This window comes from Rattus norvegicus, chromosome 13 (assembly GCF_036323735.1).
Source record: "Rattus norvegicus strain BN/NHsdMcwi chromosome 13, GRCr8, whole genome shotgun sequence".
Classification (NCBI taxonomy): domain Eukaryota; kingdom Metazoa; phylum Chordata; class Mammalia; order Rodentia; family Muridae; genus Rattus; species Rattus norvegicus.
In genome coordinates this window covers 97,471,929-97,490,897 of record NC_086031.1, presented here as the reverse complement: position 1 = coordinate 97,490,897, position 18,969 = coordinate 97,471,929, and the positions used below count along the sequence as shown (strand labels likewise).

The window sequence follows — 18,969 nt, the reverse complement described above, 5'->3', positions numbered from 1 at the left end:
GACATGCTAGGGCACTGGTGGTCCTTCTGCCCCACTCAGGCCTCTAATCGCTCTCCCGGAAGACAGCAAGCACTGCTGTTGTTTACCACCACACACAGACAGGCTGCTTACACTCTGGTCTCTCATGGTGTCTTCTATGACAATTTCATGCTAAGACAGACAAATTTCTTAATGCCTTCTTTCATAGTTGATGCTTTAAAAAAGTCTATATAAAATTGTGTTTAACGCAACAGTAATAATGGTTCGTACACCGCAGACACTAGACATGCATGTGCTGCACGTACATACTTGCAGGCACAACACTCAGCATGAAATTTTAAAAATGAGTAAGTCTAATAAAATTTTAAAAAATAAAGAAAGAAGCATCTGTCTTTAGAAGCACAACAGACTAGAACTAATTAATGTCTTGTACCTGAAACGGACCGCCAGTAGTAACAGCAACTGTGTGTGATTTCCCTAAAGTTATTATATTCACAGGGAAGGAAGATCTTCATCCAAGCTTGTCCACAAATAAAAACAGCTCGGTGTGTATCCTTTACTCCTCATAGGTAAAGGTGCACCAACCACAATCTGGTTACAGGCTGATTATGTAGCATAGACACAGGCTGATACTGCAGGCCTAAGGCAAAGCCCATTTGCAAGGCTGACCTGTGGTGATTTCTAGGATCTTGGATCTGATGAGGACTTCCATGTGCCCTGCTCTTCCTTTAACCGCTCAACTGTATATGTGAGCAATATGCTTGTGTAACACTCTTTCCTTCTGAAACCTGTAATTCTGGTGGATGGCAGGTAGAAGGTAACTGTGTCTAATTCCTAATAGCAGCTGTGTACTGAATCTCTGTGTATACATTTCACTGTTCACAATGTTGCCACAACTTTTTACAGTGAGAATTAAATGCTGTCTCTGTGGCTGGCTGCACAGGGAGAGGGGTTTTGGAATCTGTGTTGAGAGATTCACAGGCATTCACAATTAAAAGGTAAGACAAGAGAGCACAGGAACAAAATTAGCCAAAGGCCAAGTGCATGTGCTGTGTAAGGATGCCCACCAGGAACTCTAGCAGAAAAGGAGTCAGGAGGTCCTGCTCCAGCACCACCTTCTTCATCTTCTTCAAATTCCAAATTCTCCTCTTCACCAGGTGCTAAAATCCGTCTAAATGGAAAAGAGAGAGAGAGTGAGAGAAGAAAAACCCTTAAACAATGAGTGATAGATAATACTCAGTACACCAGCGAGACCTCAGAACAGCTCCCAGGATGGTAGGTGTGTTAAAAGCACTGTTACCAATGTGGATACCAACCGTTAGCAATGACACCAAAGTGTGTAAAGCAACACAGCCCTCTGAAGACCAGGAATGAAGAAGACGGTAAGGAAGAAGGTAAACGTGATACCTTAATGGGATAGGCTGGACATCAAACGGGAACTCTTTATTATATGTAAGAATGTTCTTCAGGACTGTAATAAAAAGACAAAGAAACATCAATTTTTCTATGAAAACCAAACATTGTAGCTCAGAGAGCTAATTTTTAGTCATTTTTGCCAAGCACATTTAAATATATTTTTAAATTCCCAGACTATCTTTCAAGAGCTACTATGCATTTGTTTGCAGACAGTCTGAGGAAAATTAGCCCCCCAAACCTTTTTCTACTACATACAAGGTCCTGGGTGAGACATGAGGTACCTCCTCCCTGTACTGCTTTAATTAAGGGACTAACATTAAAGATTACAATCAGTGAAACACAGGAACATATTTTATTCTGTCTCAAGTTTTCTCTTCGATATTACCAAACTGATATAGTTTGTATTAACATGGTTATACTTACCATATTCCTTTTATGATAAAACTTACTGTGTATCTCCATATATTACAGATATAGACAAAGGAGTGTTTATCTTCCAGAGAAGTCCTAGACAACACAGTCCTATGTCCTGGCTCAACCCCCACAGCTCCCTTTGGGCACAGAAGATAGAAGGAGATGCTCTGTGGTGCTGCTGCATCTGCAGAAGTGCTTTACCTCCAGCCTTACAGGTCCCCATAATACACTGCAGGAACCCACAGCATGAAATGGGCAACACAAAAGGCTCTTGTGTCTTGGTACTCAGCACACTCAGCCTTTACCTCCCAGAGGGCACCAGTGGCAATGGCCTGACATATTACGGTGACTGTCGGTTGTTATCCAACTTCTTCTATGTGTGCTGAGTCCAGTGAGAAAAGAAGTCAGCAGCCACAGTTCTCACTGATTTGCATCCTCTCTCTTCAGCTCTTACCTATACCCTTCTACCATCTTTCTTTTCTTAGTAACTGTGAATTTACTACCCACAGTGTTTTAGACTTTCCTAGGATACACAGCGATCAAGAACTCCTAAATAGATCTTAAACCAAACTCAAGAAAAACAGACAACAAAACGTCAACAAATAGACCAGATATCACATAAATATGAACATGCTAGAGGACAGCAGAAGAGCATAACACCACGTTTTATTCTGTCTCGAATAAAATTGGAGCCTCAATAGCATAAAACTGCAAAGGTGTCAGAAAAGTTATTCTTTTGATGTCTTGCTTATGATAAAATTGTATTGCATGTATTATTAACATATTACAGAACTAGATTCAGTTCAGCTTCTTCCTAAGGGAAGTCTTCAGACATGAATACTGGCTGTGGACAGGTTTTAGACTGACACAGACACTTATCAAAAACTCCCATTTGGACCTTAAACCAAACTGGAGAAAAACAGACAATGAATGCCAATAAGTAAAGAAGCTCACGTACAAATGTGGTTACTGTTAGGATGGGTACTGTGTGAATGGGTAGAGATATAGCAGCAGCTGAAGTCAGTGCCTCAAAACTAGGTTATAAAAAGACATTGGAGCTGTGACCCAGGATGGAGCATGGTCCACAGCCCCTCTGGGGTCAGAGCTGTCCAGTATTCCAGAAAAAGCAAGAACAACAATGGCTCGGAGAAGGTAGCAGAGCTTTGGGGTGGGGAGCTTCTTTGTGAGAGAGTTTCACTCAGTATCTCAACCTAGAATTCACTATGTGACAGTGCCTTACCCTGACCTCATGACAATCTTCTCACCTCAGCCTCTTGAACAGATATATCCCACCACATCCAGCTTGAGTCTGGCTTCTTCAAATAATACAACGTTTACAAGCAAGAAAAAGTTATCAGAAGACCAAAGTAGGTTTAAATAAAATCCAGCTCTACAGTTCCAACGAAGAATACCTGTACAGCTATGCTAGAGTAAAAAGTCTCCCAACCCTAGAGAGGCTGGATGAAGGGGAAGTAGAAATGCGCTGCTATGTGGGGCTCAATGCCCATCACAGTTTTCTGTTGTGACTGAATGTTTCCTGCCTCACAGAGAAGTTCTGCCTTTTCAAAACACAACAATATCCCTTCTGAACTTGATGGTTACAGTGAACTGTTATCTCAGTAACCAGCAAGTACTCAGTATTGTGGGGACACTAACAATGGGAGCGAGGATTACAGCACGTGTCATTTATAGTGGAGATGACACAGAAATCCTATTTTATGATAATGAGAAAACGCCAACCCTTACACATATAAAAGAAGTTGAAAGCTACATTAGTTACAAAGAACATTTTCCCTTACCACAGAGGGTTTCATGTAGGTTAGGCTGGCCTTAAACTCCTTACATAGTTGAAGTTAGACTTGAATTTCTAATCCTTCTGCCTCCGTCTTCAGAGTGGAATAATAACAGGCATGTATTACCATAACTACACATATTTTGCATTTTGTAAACTTCTTTTTTCGGGTATCAGTGCTTTGGACGGGAAAAACAGTGGAGAGATGGCTCAGCGTTTAAGAGCATGTACTATTTATTCTTTGAGAGAACCATAATTCAGTTCCAAGCACCCACTTGGGATAGTTCACAACCACCTATAACTTCAGTTCTAGGGGATCTGAGGCCTGTCATGGTCCCTGAAGGCACATGTGCTTCTGTATAAAACCAACAATGGAATGCTCCCAATGGCCTGCTTCCATAAGCCAGGCTCCACTGATTTGTACCTGGTACCTCTTATGTACTTTGTGCGTGTGCACTGTGGAGGTAAGAGGACAATTTTTGGGAATAGACTCTTTCCTTGCTCTATGTGGGTCCTGGGGGTTGAATTCTGGCAGTTAATGGCAAGTGTCTTGCACTCTGAGCCATTTTGCTCTTCTCAGGCCTCACTAAGTGTTTTTCACCCCTTAGTTAGACCACTCACAGGGCCTTCAGTTTCATGCACTCACAAGCACTCTGACCCCCATGGTACCCTCTGTGCTCCTAGCCCTTCTGACTGTGGGAATGAACCTGCTATCCCCTTGCACTTCCTGCTCTTAAAAAATGACACATGTGGAGATCACATGTCCGTGTAGCAATGTATCAATCACTTCATGTGGAGATCACATGTCCGTGTAGCAATGTGTCAATCACTTCACGCAGACATAGATGGAAACTACTTTCCCTCTGAATGGCTGGTTTCTAAGCTATGTAAGAAGACTCCCTCTTAAGACACTCAAATCTATTAAATACAACACACAATTGCCACATTTCTACTCTAAACAGAGCACTGCATAGACTACGCATGGGGAGGCCAAAGGCTCTGTAAGGGTTCTGAGGACTAGAATAAATAGACTGGGGAAAGCCATGAACTCTGAGAGTGGAGAGGAGAGGAGGGGGTGGCTAGCTCAGGCTTGGGAAAGCACAGAAAGCTTACAGGAAAGGTGAATTTCTGTGGCGCTCTAAAGGATAGGTCATTGGAAAGGAATTTTTGGGGGTTGGGGAAAATAGGTTGGAGTAAACTACATCCTGAAGAGAAAAACAAAAGTTACTAGAATTACTACAATCACAGGTTTAATATGAACTTTAGACGGGAATGTCAAGAGATTAAAAAACTCCTAAGGAAAGAAAACATGAGCAAAATGAATCACCTTAGTCCACCATATTGAAAGCCACTGTCAGTATTTTTCCTCAGAAAAGCATAATCAAGGGAAAACTTGACTGAGAATAGTTCATCTAAAATGCTATTAAACACTGAGTTGCAGAAAATATTTGAGAGAAATAACTCGTAAGTGCCTAACTTTGATAAACTAAAAATTACAGAGTATGTCCTCCTGAGGTAACGTAGACATAGCTATGCTCCTTCCAGAAAAACAGCAAGTTAATCAGCAGAAGTGTGGAGAAGGGTCCAGCAGAGTGCTCACTGGGTAAGTAAATGTGCTTGTTGCTGGTTCCAAGGACCTGGGTTGGATTCCTGGAAGGAGAGAAGCAGTTCCTATAGGCTGTCCTGAAGTTATCCTCTGATGTCTACTCAGATGGTGAGCCTTCAAGCCTTCCAGATAGATAGGCAGGCAGACAGACAGACAGACAGACAGACAAAACAGACAGGCAGGCAGGCAAATAGACAGACAGACAGGCAGATATGGATATAGGTTAAGATAGACATAAAACAACCTTTTTAAAGTCAAGAAGGTCAAATGAAAAGCATTATACAAATTCAAATATAATAAAACGAAGGCAAAGCTAGTGGTAAATTACTGTAGTCCCTGTACTTGGGAGGCTAATGCAGGGGAGAATGGAGTTTCAGACAAGGTTGAGCTACACAGCAAGGCCTTGTCCTCTTACCAAAACAAAGCAAAATAAATCTAATGTAAACCTTTAAAATACAAAGAAAAGCCTTAAAAAGAAAAAAAAAAGCAAGCACGAGGAACAGCAAGGCACTCTTACTCTAATTTCCCACTAAGGCATGAATCAACTGTGCTCAGGAGTCAGAACTAGACAGAAAGCTGTGGCATTTAGGATTAACAGATATCAAACCCACTCCCAACTCTGCAAGCACAAAGGCCCAGACAAGCATCAGAGCTGTTATTAGCAAAAGGCAGCTGAGAGGATTTCTCCAAATGCCAAGTCATACAGTTGATAACTCTTAAAAACAAACAAGAAGGGGGGGGGGCACTGGGAGAGACTGTGGACGAGGATCACAGAGAGGCACTGGGGAACAGTGTACGTCTTCACAGACCCCACCTACGAACAGTTCCCTACCTACTCCATCCCTCCCCTTTGCCTCTCTTACAACCCTAGTGGAGTAACCAAGGCCTTGTTCCTATAAGCCACATCCCCAGCCCTCTGCAATATTCTTAAACTGTGTTTGAAGCAAACAAAACCCAAAACCCTAACTGAATATAGTAATTGTAAAATGCCAGACTCTTACTTTTTTTTAATCATTTAAGTTTCCTTAGACCGAGGCACCCTCCTCCCGATGAGAGCTCTGACCTTGGTGTATTTGTGTGTTTGCTTCTCTGTGGCTCTGGGACCTCACACATGCTGGGCATGTGCTCTACCAAGGAGACACCAGCCTCAGAGTTACAAGCTTCTTATTAAAGCCACCAGTGTGCTTTTCTCCAAAATACCTTAGGTATAGCCAGTCATGGGATGCCAGATATGATTGCATTTGTATAAAATGTTCAGAATACACAAGTCTATAGACAAATTAAATTAGTGGTTGCCTGGAATTGGAACTTGGAGAAGGTCAGGATTGGTAGGAGTGAGTGAGGCTGGTGGGCACAGGGTTTCTGTTGAGGGGATGAAAGGATCCTAACACTGACTATGGTGATGGCCTCAGTGTCAAGACAATACAAAGGAGGAAATACTTCTACGGTATCTAAATATTACTTCAATAAAGCTACTAGTAAAAAAAACTGTATAAACTACTTGTTAATGTTTTTTAAAGAGAACCTAAAAGTTCCAGGCATGAGAAAATGTGGTCAGAAAAGATGAAAACTTTTTACATTATTTGATTGGCATTCCTATATATACCAAGTACAGGTAAAAACTATTTAGGAATATAGAATTACAGTTCTTGTAACAAAAAGGCTATGGTCTGCATTATATAAAGTAACCAAAACTATTAAAATGACACAGTCCATCATAATTCTTGCCATATGCAGAAGGATCTTGCTCTGAGGAGATGAAATCTGACCGGGTAACAATTGTGGAAAAGCCACCAGAATCACAGCAGATCTGTGTGTCTGTGTTCTTTGTTGCTTCTCTCTACCATCCCAAACAAAACAACAGAAACCTGATCCCTCCCAGTACAGACGCTGCAGTCCTCTGTCTGCCCTGGTCCTTCCATTACAGCACATTTCGCTTCTTCAGTAACTCACATCTGTCTGCTTTCTCAGACTTGCTGTGAGTGAACTGGGATGGCAGCTTGTGAGACTGCAACGAGCAATCTCTTCAGGCCTTTGACCTTTCACCCACGGTGTGGTGTGGAGACACCAACAGGACTGCACGAGTAGGAACTCTGCTCCCCTGATTCAGGCCCTGCCCAGCTAAGGGCTGCAGAGAGGCAGGGCCAGTCACTTCATCTCATTCCTCAACTAAGCAGTGAGAGAATGTGCCCACAGCAAGATTCCTTCATGTTCTCAACTTTGATTCCCTACTTGAAATCTGTCTTAAGAGATGCTCCGAGAACTGCTCTTCCGTTCACATACACGCTGAGCCGTGCAGGCCCACCTCACTGGTACTGGCTTCAGGCTCACTGTCGTGTTCACCTCTGCCCATATTGCAGACATTTCAAGAAACAGAACTTCCATGTGATCTGAACCAGCCAAAAAGGAAGAGGGAGGGAAAGCGGTGGCAGCCTTTTGAGCAGCATCTTAACCACCAAAATATTTGAAGAAGTTATTTCCTTCAGAAAGCTGTAAAGGAAGAGGAAAGCTAAACTCAGCAAAGGAGTATTCTCTAGCAAGGCCTGCGGCAGGCCACAGTTCCGTGCCATGTGGGATGCATGGCGTCATTACCCACGGCTAACATTCTCCCTTAGGCTCTGCTGGAAATGTTTCCCAAACAAACTAGTGTCATAAAAATAAAGGTGAATATTATTTACATCAAACTCTAAGTACTACAAAGATTGCAGGAACTTAAAAAGGACTCAAAGGATGCTACATACGAGGAAATTGAGAGAAGACCGCCATCTATGGTAAACCGTTAATGCCTACAATGAATTATTTCCCTGAGAGAGACCACAGAGCACCAGAATATAAAACTTACTTGGTTCTAGCTTCTTCAGGTCCTCCAGCTTAAACTCTTCTTGGGACTGTGTGGACTAAATTTAAAATATGCACATTACATCTTTTTACTACAAAGACTTCACTGTACCCTATGTCCCTTAAGTGGCAAAAACCAAATATTTAAAATTATTCAAAATCTATTTCTTGCTTTCATAGTAGAAAATGAACAGTGCCAAACTGGGTTTTGCATTTTTGAAACATTCAGGCTAAAAGTAATAGAAAAAATTAAAGTTCTATCTTTGACTGCTATAGTTTACAAACTACATACTCATGTAAGTATGCATGCTACTGACAAACTCCCATAATTGTAAAACTCTTCTGAGAGGACACAGCTTTTGCCATGAATGCCTAATGTTTCCGAAAAACAATCCTATTAGAAAGCTAAAAAAAAAAAAAAAAAAAAAAAAAAAAAACCAAAAACAAAAAAAAAAAACCAAAAACAAAAAAACAAAACAAAACAAAACCACAACACTACAACACCACCACCAGCAACAACAAACGTTCCACTTGCCTGTAATGCTGCACTTCGCAATTCCAAACATGTTGCAATTTTGCCGATGGTTTTCTGTAGGGATAAAAATAAAAAAACATAAAATCAGGAACTTTCTTTTTAGATAATGAATTACTTTTTTTTTTTGGTCCTTTTTTTTGGAGCTGGGGACCGAATCCAGGGCCTTGCGCTTCCTAGGCAAGCGCTCTGCCACTGAGCTAAATCCCCAACCCAGGAACTTTCTTTTTAACCAGTAAGAGGTTTCTAGTTCTTTTTTTTTTTTTTTTTAAGAAATTAAACTTCATTTCTCTGTAGATCTCACATCCTGCTGCATGTAGCAAGTTAAAGCAGCCAGGGCTCCATAACGAGAACCTGTCTCAATCAATCAATCGATAAATAAATACTCAATCTGGTTGCCCATTAATATGCACAATCTGAATGGTTTTCTGCATCAGTTAAATTTAAATAGCTGGGCATGGTTACAGGTCTTTAAGCCCAGCACTCAGAGAATCAGAGGCAGGCATGTTTCGGTGAATTCTAGGATAGCCTGGTCCACACGGAGTTTCAGGACCGCCAGGACTACACAGAGAGACCTGTCACAAAAATAAATAGATTAATTAATTAATGGATTAATTAAGAATAAATACAAATGTTCCAAAACAAATGCCAAGGAAAAATAATGCTCACTCAGTCCCATGGGTCCTTCCAATTTGTCTTTTCCAATAAGCCTAAAACTCCCTGAAGCATTTAAAATTTCTGAAGTTATCAGTAGTGCCCTAGCATAATGCAATTCTGACTGAAGCAAATCTATCTTATTTTAAATACTAAGCAAAGCCGGTATTTACAATAAACGGTCAGAAATTTTACCATCGGATACATGTTTAACAGGATATAAAGTGGACACTAATGACTAGGCACGGCTCCTTTTTTCAAAGAGCTCATCTCCCGTGTAACTACAGACGTGTGCAGTACAAGGCTGGGCACGAGCCTCTACAAGCTCCAACAAAGGGAGCAATCCAAGCCTACTGAGACTCAGGGGGACTGGCTGAGGAGCCAAGCAGGGGTTCTAAAACTACAGAGTCTAGGAAAGAGACATAGCGTGTTCTCCGGCTTCAGGTCCAGAGAGGAAAGGAAGGGCTTGAAAAGGTAAAGTCATAGATTTCGCTATAATTTCTTACGTATTAAAAAACATCTAGAAGCTGAAGAGATGGCAATTAACGAGTACTGGTTGCTCTTGCAGAGGACTTGGGATCAAGGCCCATCAAGGACTTGGCAGCTCATAGCATAACCATCTCTACCTTCAGGTGCAGAGATCAAACACCCTCTTCTGACTTCTGTGGGCACCAGGCATGCAAGTGGTAGACAGACATACATACAGGCAAAACATCCATATACAAATTATTTTTAAAGATTTTAAAAAGGATTCTATTTGCACTGAGATAAATCGATGCATTGGTTATGCAAACCTCTTCTGGCTTCTATGGGCACCAGGCACGAAAGTGGTACACAGATATACATACAGGTGAAACACACAGACACAAAATTAACTGTCTTTTAAATTTTTAAAAAGTAATTCTAGGGGTTGGGGATTTAGCTCAGTGGTAGAGCGCTTGCCTACCAAGCACAAGGCCATGGGTTCAGTCCTCAGTTCCGGAAAAAAAACGTAATTCTACTTGTACTGAGATATATCAATACACTAAGTACTTCCAAAGGACAGCTTCTACTTTTTTTTTCTTGTCCCCTCCTTCCCCCAGGCTGACTGTTTGATTGGTGTTTTTTTTTTTTAATTAAAAAATCTATTTAATTTAATACACTTAACACCTAAGATAAAAATGTAGTTCAACAATTGGGGGTTCACTAAAAAACTCATGTTTTAAAAAAGATTTATTTTTATTTCATGTATATGAATACACGGTAGCTGTCTTCAGACACAGGAGAAGAGGGCATCAGATCCCATTTCAGATGGTTGTGAGCCACCATGTGATTGCTAGGAACTGAACTCAGTCCTCTGGAAGGGCAGTAGGTGCTCTTAACCGCTGAGCCACCTCTTCAGCCCCCACTTTCTCTTGTAGAACAAGTGCTTTTTATACAGAACTGCACTGCACTGTGGCAAACGTTATTCACAGCTGCTTTAAGAAATGATGCCCAGGGGTTGGGGTAATTTAGCTCAGCGGTAGAGTGCTTGCCTAGCAAGCGCAAGGCCCTGGGTTCAGTCCCCAGCTCTGGGGAAAAAAAAAAAAAAAAAAAAAAAAAGAAATGATGCCCAGCCTCAGTTGCTCGAGGTCAAAATGGTGGGCTCTACTGAAACAGTGCAGAAATATGAGTGAGCAGCTCAAGTCTACACACGTCAGACTGCAAATGCAGCAAGACTAAGCACTGGGAGCCAGGCGGTCCAGGGAACAGAAGGGACAGCTGTGTTTGCTGTGCCAGCCTGCCAACCTAAGAGGTGAGAGTGCAAAGAAAGAACCAATTCCTGAAGACCGTTCTCTCACACACACCTTAATAATAAATAATAGAAAGGAAGGAAGGAAGGAAGAAGGAAAGAAAGAAAGAAAGGAAGGAAGGAAGGAAGGAAGGAAGGAAGGAAGGAAGGAAGAAAGAAAGGATGGATGGATGGATAGATGAAGCAGCCAGGCAGTGGTGGCGCACACCTCTAATCCCAGCACTCAGGAGGCAGAGGCAGGTGCATCTCTGAGTCAAAACCTTCCCACCCCCACGCCTTCACACAGCCAAAAAAAAAAAAAAAAAAAAAAAAAGACTGAACAGTGAAGGTAAGCTAAGTCTAACTGTAGACTTAAATTATTAGCACTCACTCAAAAACTAATTGTTCTTACATAGTACAGTACAGAAAATCTAGGTAAATACTATTTTACTTTGTCATTGCCTAGGGAAATTGATAGTTCAAAAGATCAATTATGAGAAAAGGTAAAAAAAAATAAAGTAATTGTGCTATATATATTCAATTTACATAAGGAAAAGTCAAACATATATAAAGAATATAGCCTCAGGCTGGAGAGATGGCTCAGCAGTTAAGAGCACAGACTGCTCTTCCAGAGGTCCTGAGTTCAATTCCCAGCAACCACATGGTGGCTCACAACCATCTGTAATGGGATCCGATGCCCTCTTCTGTGTGTCTGAAGACAGCTACAGTGTACTTATATATAAAATAAATAAATAAATAAATAAATAAATAAATAAATAAATAAATAAATAAATCTTAAAAAAAAAGAATATAGCCTCATTTAATCCAAACTTAATTTTTTAACATTTAAGTAACTAGTCATCTTCTGTCTACCTGGAGAGCGAGAAAGTGAGAGAGTCAGAGAGACAGAGAGAGAAAATGAAGAGATGCAGGTAGAGAAAAGGAGATAGAAAGGGGGAATCCTAAAAATATACAACAAGCACATAGTACTGAATTCTCTTTACCACTAAGTTTGATTCAAAACAGGGAAAAGCTTCCTAAGTATCATCAGGATCTGTTCTATGTAGAAACTTACATGAAAAACCTACTGTACACCAAGTAGGGAATTCAATGGAATGAAGCACCTGGAAGCTTTCCACCGGCTGGATCAGTTGTCATCCGCCGGCTATTACATTACAATCAGTTGTCATAATAACAAGACTGTTGAGAATTAAAATGAATGCTCGGTAAACTAACCTTGAACAGGCTCAAGTAAGTCTTCCAGGCATGGTGGTCTGTGCCTTTAATCCCAGCACTTGGGAGGCAGAGGCAAGTGAAATGCTGTGAGTTCAAGACCATCCTGGTCTATATAGTGAGTTTCAAGACATCAGGGCTACATAATGAGAGACCCTGTCTCAAAAACAATGACAACAACAAACCCACAAACAACAGACATGCCAAGACAGACAAAGAAAAGCCCATGAGGTTCCAGCCCTACACGAAGAACTGAGGCAACTAAGGAATACTGAGAGCAGGGCAGTCTTGCCCAGGGAGGAGCCCACCAATTGGTTATCCAATAGCAAACGATAGCCCTGAAAACACATAGCATTGTAGCCCTTTCCTTTCAGTGGGAGTCACATGCACCTAGAGATTGCTTTATAGTACCTTTTGCTCTTCTGTGAATTCAGAATTATTGTGTTGAGCTTGGGCCTCCTTCTGTAAGTGTCTTGCTAATCTGTAAGAAGAAAACATTGTTTAGAACTGAAAGCAAGCAGGCTATCTCGACAGCACCATGATGATACAGCTCAATCTTTTAAATGCAGCGAAGCACAGTGCTTTGTTGTAACGATGCCAGTCTCTCTCACCCTTAGACACAAACTCTAAATACGCTACTTCTCACGTTTCACGGCAGAACTGGAGCTAGGACAGTAAAGTAAAACGCTAGGGCTGGGGAGGCTCTCAGGGAACACTGCATCCAGCTTTCCTCAGCATGAATGGTCTCTTCTGCAACGAGCCAGAGGGCGGTATCCAGACTCAGTTTACACTTTCCAACTGAGCGCCAAGAGCTGTGCTGACTAGAGGTGCTTTAGAGATCTAGTATCGACCTGCTGTCTAGTCCACATCCAGATTACATCCATGACAAAGTTCAAATACTCTATCAAAATCTACTTGTGAAGGTACTTGTTTTGGGGGAAAATCCCAACATTCATAAGCAGAAATCACTGGTTGCCACATTGTCACCATACTGTAAACAGCAGCTACGGCTGGGGAGAGGACTTCCACGGAGTCTCATGGTCCAAATGTGATCCCCAAGGCCCACAGGAACCAACTTTCCCAAGTTGTCCTCTGACCTCCACACACATGGTACACACATGCCTGCAAGCAGCAGGTAGGTAGGCTCTCTGAGTGTTTTCAAGGTTGGATCAATGTTACTACTCTATTTGTTAAAGAGTATAACAAAAAGGACTGACATTTAAAACACACACACACACACAGAGAGAGAGAGAGAGAGAGAGAGAGGGGGGGGGGGGAGAAAGTGGAGGGAGAGAGAATGGGAGAGAGACAGACAGAGACAGAGAGAAGGAGGAGAGAAGGGGAGAAACAGACAAAAAGAGAATGTCTAGTTTGGGCAAAATGGTTTGGATATGGGTTTTTCCTGAGATGTAAAAATGGCCAATAAGAACATGAAGAACTCTATTATCACTGGTCATAAGAAAGGTATACCAAATGACAGGTCGCTCTCAACCAGAGATGAGCCACATGATTTAAAAAATAAAACAAAAGGAGAAAATAACAGGGAAAAAACCAGAACCCTCATTAACAGCTGATTAAAAAAGAAAACAGAAAATGGTACCAATTGTATGAAAAGTTGGGTGGTTTACCAAATAATTAACTACAGACTTACCACATGACCTAGCAATTTAAACTAGTAGGTATACAGCCCAAAGAACTCAAAATATATGTTCACATGAAATATTTTTACACACACATGCATTATTCAAAACTGAAAAGCAGAAATAACTAAAATGTTCAATGACTGATGAGTGAATAAATAAAATGTGGGACAGCCATTCAGTGAAAGCGTTGTCACTAAGGCGGGGAATAGCTTGGCAGTTCAGAGCACAGCTTACTCTTACAGATGAGCCAGGTTCAAGTCCCAGCACCTACTTGGCAATTTACAGCCATCGTAACTCCAGTCCTAAGGGTAAGCAACCCTCTTCTTGACCTCTGTGGATACCAGGCATACATGTGGTACACGTACATACGTACAGATAACACAAAACACTTACACACAAAATTTTTTTAAAAGAAATGTTATTCAGTCAAAAGACTGAAATTAAAATAGCATGCTATAATATGAACTTAAAAGATATTATAATAAATGAAAAAGGCCACATTAAAAGACTATGATTCCATAGAAGTCCAGAGTAACAAACCCATTGAGACAAAACAAAAACAAAAACCAAATAGTAGCTGCTTCTACATATTTATTTCCTCCCAAAGCTTTTCCCCAAAGTGTTATTCATAAGCTTTCGTGAACTTTATATGAGACAAGATATATGGAAAAACTAATATGGCCATTTTCCTTGTTCAGGGAACCCTGAGAACTTTACATGTGCAAGATAGTTCAATGTTTAAAAACAGGCAAAAGATCTGCATGGTACACACAGACTTATAGAGAAAATATAAATACAAAAAGATACTCAACAGTATCAGTCGTTTGTGTAATGTAAACTAAGACCAGTGAAGTGTGCTGCACACCCTCTAGAAGGGCTGCAATTAGACAGTAACAATTGCTAGATATGTGGAAGAAGAAAACTTCCCACTGCTGCCAGAAATACGAAATGCTATCCCTACTTCAGACAATAACTTGACAGGTTTCTTTTAAAGGTCACATATTTGGCAAAAGGTCCAGCAATTCTACTTATTGGCGTCTATCTTCATGGAAGGAATAAAATGCACGTACACAAGAAGAATTACAGGGGCGGAGAGATTGCTCAGTGGTTAAGAGTGCACACTGCTCTTGAAGAGGATCCAAGCTCCGTTCTTAATATCCATGCCAGGCAGCTCAGAGCTACCTGTAACTCCAACTCCAGGAGATCCAAACTTCTGCTCTCCAAACTTCAGGTGCACACACCCCATTAATTAAAAATAAAATAAAATATAATTTTGAACAAGAATTGCATGGAAATGTTTAGGGCAGCATTGCTGATAATAATCAAAACTTGAATGTCCACTAAGTAATGAATGGGCATACAAAACATGGTACACTTATACAATATAACATTTTGTTTGCTAACAAAAAGCATGAGACATGCCAAATTAATCTTAAAGATTATGATAAATAAGCCACTATAAACCCAAGTTAGGTGATTATTACATGAAATGTCCAGAAAAGACAGCATTATGGAAAGAGATCATAGATGAGCAGCTGTTAGGGACTCAAGGATGTAGCAGAAATGCAAATAAAGGAGCACAAGGGACCTTCCGGGGGTAAGGGAAATGTTCTAAACCCAGGGTAGTGATAGTTTCACAATCTGGTAAGTTTAACTTTAAAGATCATTACATTATACATGCAAAATGTGTCAGGTTGGTGGTGTATAAGTTATGTCTCTATAGTTTTTAGTTGTTGTTGGTGGTGTTTTGTGTTTTGAGACAGGGTCTCACTAGGTAACCCTCCCTGGCTGGCCTGGAACTGGCTGTGTAGAAAATGCTAACCTCTATCTTGCCTGCCTTTCCTCCCAAGTGCTAAAATTTAAAATAAAGAACAAAAATTCTTTAAAAGGCTAGGTAAAAATACATACATACATACATACATACATACATACACACACACACACACACACATGTGCATGTGCATGTACATGTGAATGTGCCCAAATTTCATGGGAATGCAATCCTAAAAACAAATGAGACCTCATTCTGTGCACCAAAGAAGACCCTACACGCTCTGGATAATCATATGAACAAATGAAAGTTGATTAGTACTGAGGCTAAGAAATGAGTCCGATATCGCTCTCTAGGGATTGGAGCGAGTGATGGCTCCACAGCTAAGAGCACTTGCTGCACAGTCCTGAGGGCTGAGGTCTGTCAGCAGCCACACCGCTGGCCACGTATCCCTGGCACACCTGTAAACCAGCATCGAGGAGGAGGAGACACGGCACTGCCTAGACCTGCCTCTTCCAGCCCAGCGGAGAGATTTTCCCTGAGAAGGAAAGTGGGGTAGTAGAGGGTGTCCGCTGCACACACGGAGGCACATAACTCACATAAAGGCAAAGGAATCTGTTTTCCTACAAAGGTGCCCACTGTAAACAGGACTTGCTCTCAGGAAGTGTCCTAAGGACACTTTAAAGCCCACAAGTGACTAACAGGAACCTTGTCCTCTCTACAGACAGAAATTAGTGTATCTCAACCATCAATAGCGAAGAGATACGCTTTCTCTCCACCAGTTCCAGGCAGGTACACTGCAAATACAAATTACTGTGAACAGACAGGTGAGATGACTCAATAGATAAAGCTGCCAAGTCTGATTACCTCAAGTCAATCCCTGGGTAGTCATGGCTTCCACATATAAGCACCAGGCACACACGTGATGTGGAAAAATATCCAAACCACTCATACACAAAAAGTAAATGTAAAAACAAAATATAGTATTCTTAAAATTAATAAACCCCTCCAACATACCCCCATAAACCAGCCTCGGTATGTTGTATGTCTATAAAGACAGCATGGTCACCCAATCAAAAGGTCTAATTATCGGAGGCCTCTCCCTTCATTCTTGATATCTAGCCAGTGACTACTTCTCACATTATCATGATCTTCAACTGGCCTCCTGTCTTTCCTCCCAAAGAGTGTGTTTAAAAAAAAAAAATGAGAAAGGCAAAGTGCTCCTCTTTCTGGTAAATTAGAAAAATGTAAATGCTTGGCTTCATTTATGTGTAGCCTGAATGTTACAGTTTGGCCCAGTCGCCATGTTTCTACTGAAATCTGACAGTGTAGTCTTATAATTGGAAGAGTATTCTATAGCTCTCTAGTACAGTGGTCAGTGTGGAGACTCAACAAAGGATTTGCATGTGCCTGTTTCTCTCATTCCCACTAGGCAGCCTGCATGTTCAAGCTTCCTTTGTAATTTCAATTAGACATGGTATTCTCCACTCTCCATTAGGAGGTCTGCTGCCCAGTACCAACAGCTGCCAGGTCCCACTGCATTACAAGTGAGAGGTGGCTTTGCATTTCAGCATATGACACTTTCATTTCTATAGAGGGTGATGCTCACAGATGCCCACCAGCTAAATGATCAAGGTAACAAAACATTATTAACTCATACACCAGCAAAAAGGCACTGCAGTTATAAAAGCAAAACTAAACAAAACCGAAAACATCTCCCTCCCCCCCAGATTTCAAAGATATCATGTAGTGATCCCAGTTTTCTAATTTTCTAAAAAGAAATTCTATCCCTAGTGGGCCACTACAAAAACAAATCAAATCACATGAGAATCCAAAATATATGTTAGTAGTTGTCTGACACAGCAAAACACCCAGAGCCCTGGGGTTTTGAACCTATGGACCATTCTATTCGTTAAGATGGGCAGAGTATATACCTAAATTATCTTACATACTAGACAACAAGTAGCTATTGTAGGAATAGAAGTTTTGTACCAATTCTGTATTCTTTCCAGAAAGGGAGATGAGAATGGTTTCAGTTTGAGAAACCTCCAACAATAACTTACTTTAAAACTGAAAATTAACGATAATGGCTTGCAAACAATAGCATTTTAATGGGCAGCTACTTTTAGTAGGAAGTCCAAGAAACTAAGCAAGATGTTTATACAGGCTTTTTGTTTTGTTTTAATTTTAAAAGCATCCCTAAAGCTGGGAGGCAAGAGAAAGAGAAAACGAGACTTGGGTGGATGAAGGAAACCATTCCTCACACGTACCCTGAAGCTATCTATACATTGTACACAGGAAAAGGGGGAGGGACCCAAAGAGGGAGTGGTGGCTTCTGTGCCTGCTCTATTAATTCACATTTTTGCTCCCCTCTATTCATATCCTGCATCGACTCCACCCAAAGCAGTCAAGCGAGAGGGTGGGTGGGACTCACAGCCTAGCAAATAACAGTCCCAGAAATCGAAAACGAAATCGGGTTGGAATTGTGAAAACACCGCTCACTAGAAAGAGGGGTGGAGAAGGAGCAATAGTGTATCGAGCAGGAACCCTTCTCTTGGCAGAAGAGGGATCCCTGGCCCTTCCCTGGGGCAACCTTTACTCCCGCGCTAGCACATCCTTCCTCTCCTACACGTGGAGAGTGGAAGACACACACGCAGAACAAGGCCACTCATCCCCGGAACGTGGGCGGAGAGCACAGAAGTATTCCCTAGGGATTTTCAAAGACAGATTTCTTTTTTCCTGGAGGGGTGGCAACCTGGGAGAGGCGACGGGAAGGAAAGGAGACTGCCTTTAGTGCCCAGGACCCGTGAGAAGCTTGATGGGAAGTAAGGAGAGAGCCAGTTAGGGCCCCAGCTACCTGTTGAATGGACCCGGCCCTGTGCAGAAAAAGAAAGGTGCGAGAGCTTCCCGGGAGGGACGGGTGGTTCCTAAGCAGCCAGAACGGGGCCCGGGGAATCTCAGCCTTGGTGCTTGCGGGAGCCCCACCCCAAGAAGCCTGCGCTGCGGGACACGGGGATGCTAGACCGGAGCAGAAACAAGGGGAGGCGACCCGCTCAGCCAGCTCCCGCGTTTAGTCACTCACATCTGATACTCGTCTATCGCCTCCACCAGCTGGCCCCAAGAGTCGAAGTCGGCGCCTCTCCTAAGACTGGCGCCCCAGCGCTGCAGCAGACTCCGGGTCACCTCCGACATGGCCGGTCCCCGCCCCGGCCCCCTCCCGCCCCTACCCCAGCAAGGCCAGGCTCTAGGGCGCCATCCTCCCCGGGCTTGGCCCTGACATTAACAGGACCAGGAGGAACCGCTAAGGCCACCACCGCCACCCGCCGAGGAGCCGCCCAAAC

General features: G+C 42.0%; 1 protein-coding gene and 1 long non-coding RNA gene across 3 annotated transcripts in view; one reads left to right on the top strand and one right to left on the bottom strand.

The window, feature by feature from the left end:
* The window catches only part of Aida (axin interactor, dorsalization associated), a 27,601-nt gene extending 8,634 nt beyond the window's left edge, over nucleotides 1-18,967 (bottom strand). Inside the window, exons 1-6 of the mRNA NM_001127600.1 lie at nucleotides 18,711-18,967; nucleotides 12,626-12,695; nucleotides 8,581-8,634; nucleotides 8,050-8,104; nucleotides 1,387-1,450; nucleotides 1,047-1,150 (exon numbers count right to left, since the gene is read on the bottom strand). Of these exons, the coding sequence (NP_001121072.1) occupies nucleotides 1,047-1,150; nucleotides 1,387-1,450; nucleotides 8,050-8,104; nucleotides 8,581-8,634; nucleotides 12,626-12,695; nucleotides 18,711-18,820 (457 nt within the window). The 5' untranslated portion in view covers nucleotides 18,821-18,967. The remainder of the gene's footprint in view (nucleotides 1-1,046; nucleotides 1,151-1,386; nucleotides 1,451-8,049; nucleotides 8,105-8,580; nucleotides 8,635-12,625; nucleotides 12,696-18,710) is intronic.
* On the top strand, nucleotides 1,150-8,844 carry LOC120096334 (uncharacterized). 2 transcript variants are annotated; one of them, XR_005492692.2, is made up of 2 exons: nucleotides 1,150-1,361; nucleotides 1,867-8,844. It is a non-coding gene; the product is annotated as an uncharacterized LOC120096334 (long non-coding RNA). The 2 variants fall into 2 exon arrangements; XR_005492691.2 differs by having other exon boundaries at nucleotides 1,150-1,373.
* Nucleotides 18,968-18,969: the final 2 nt, after the last annotated feature.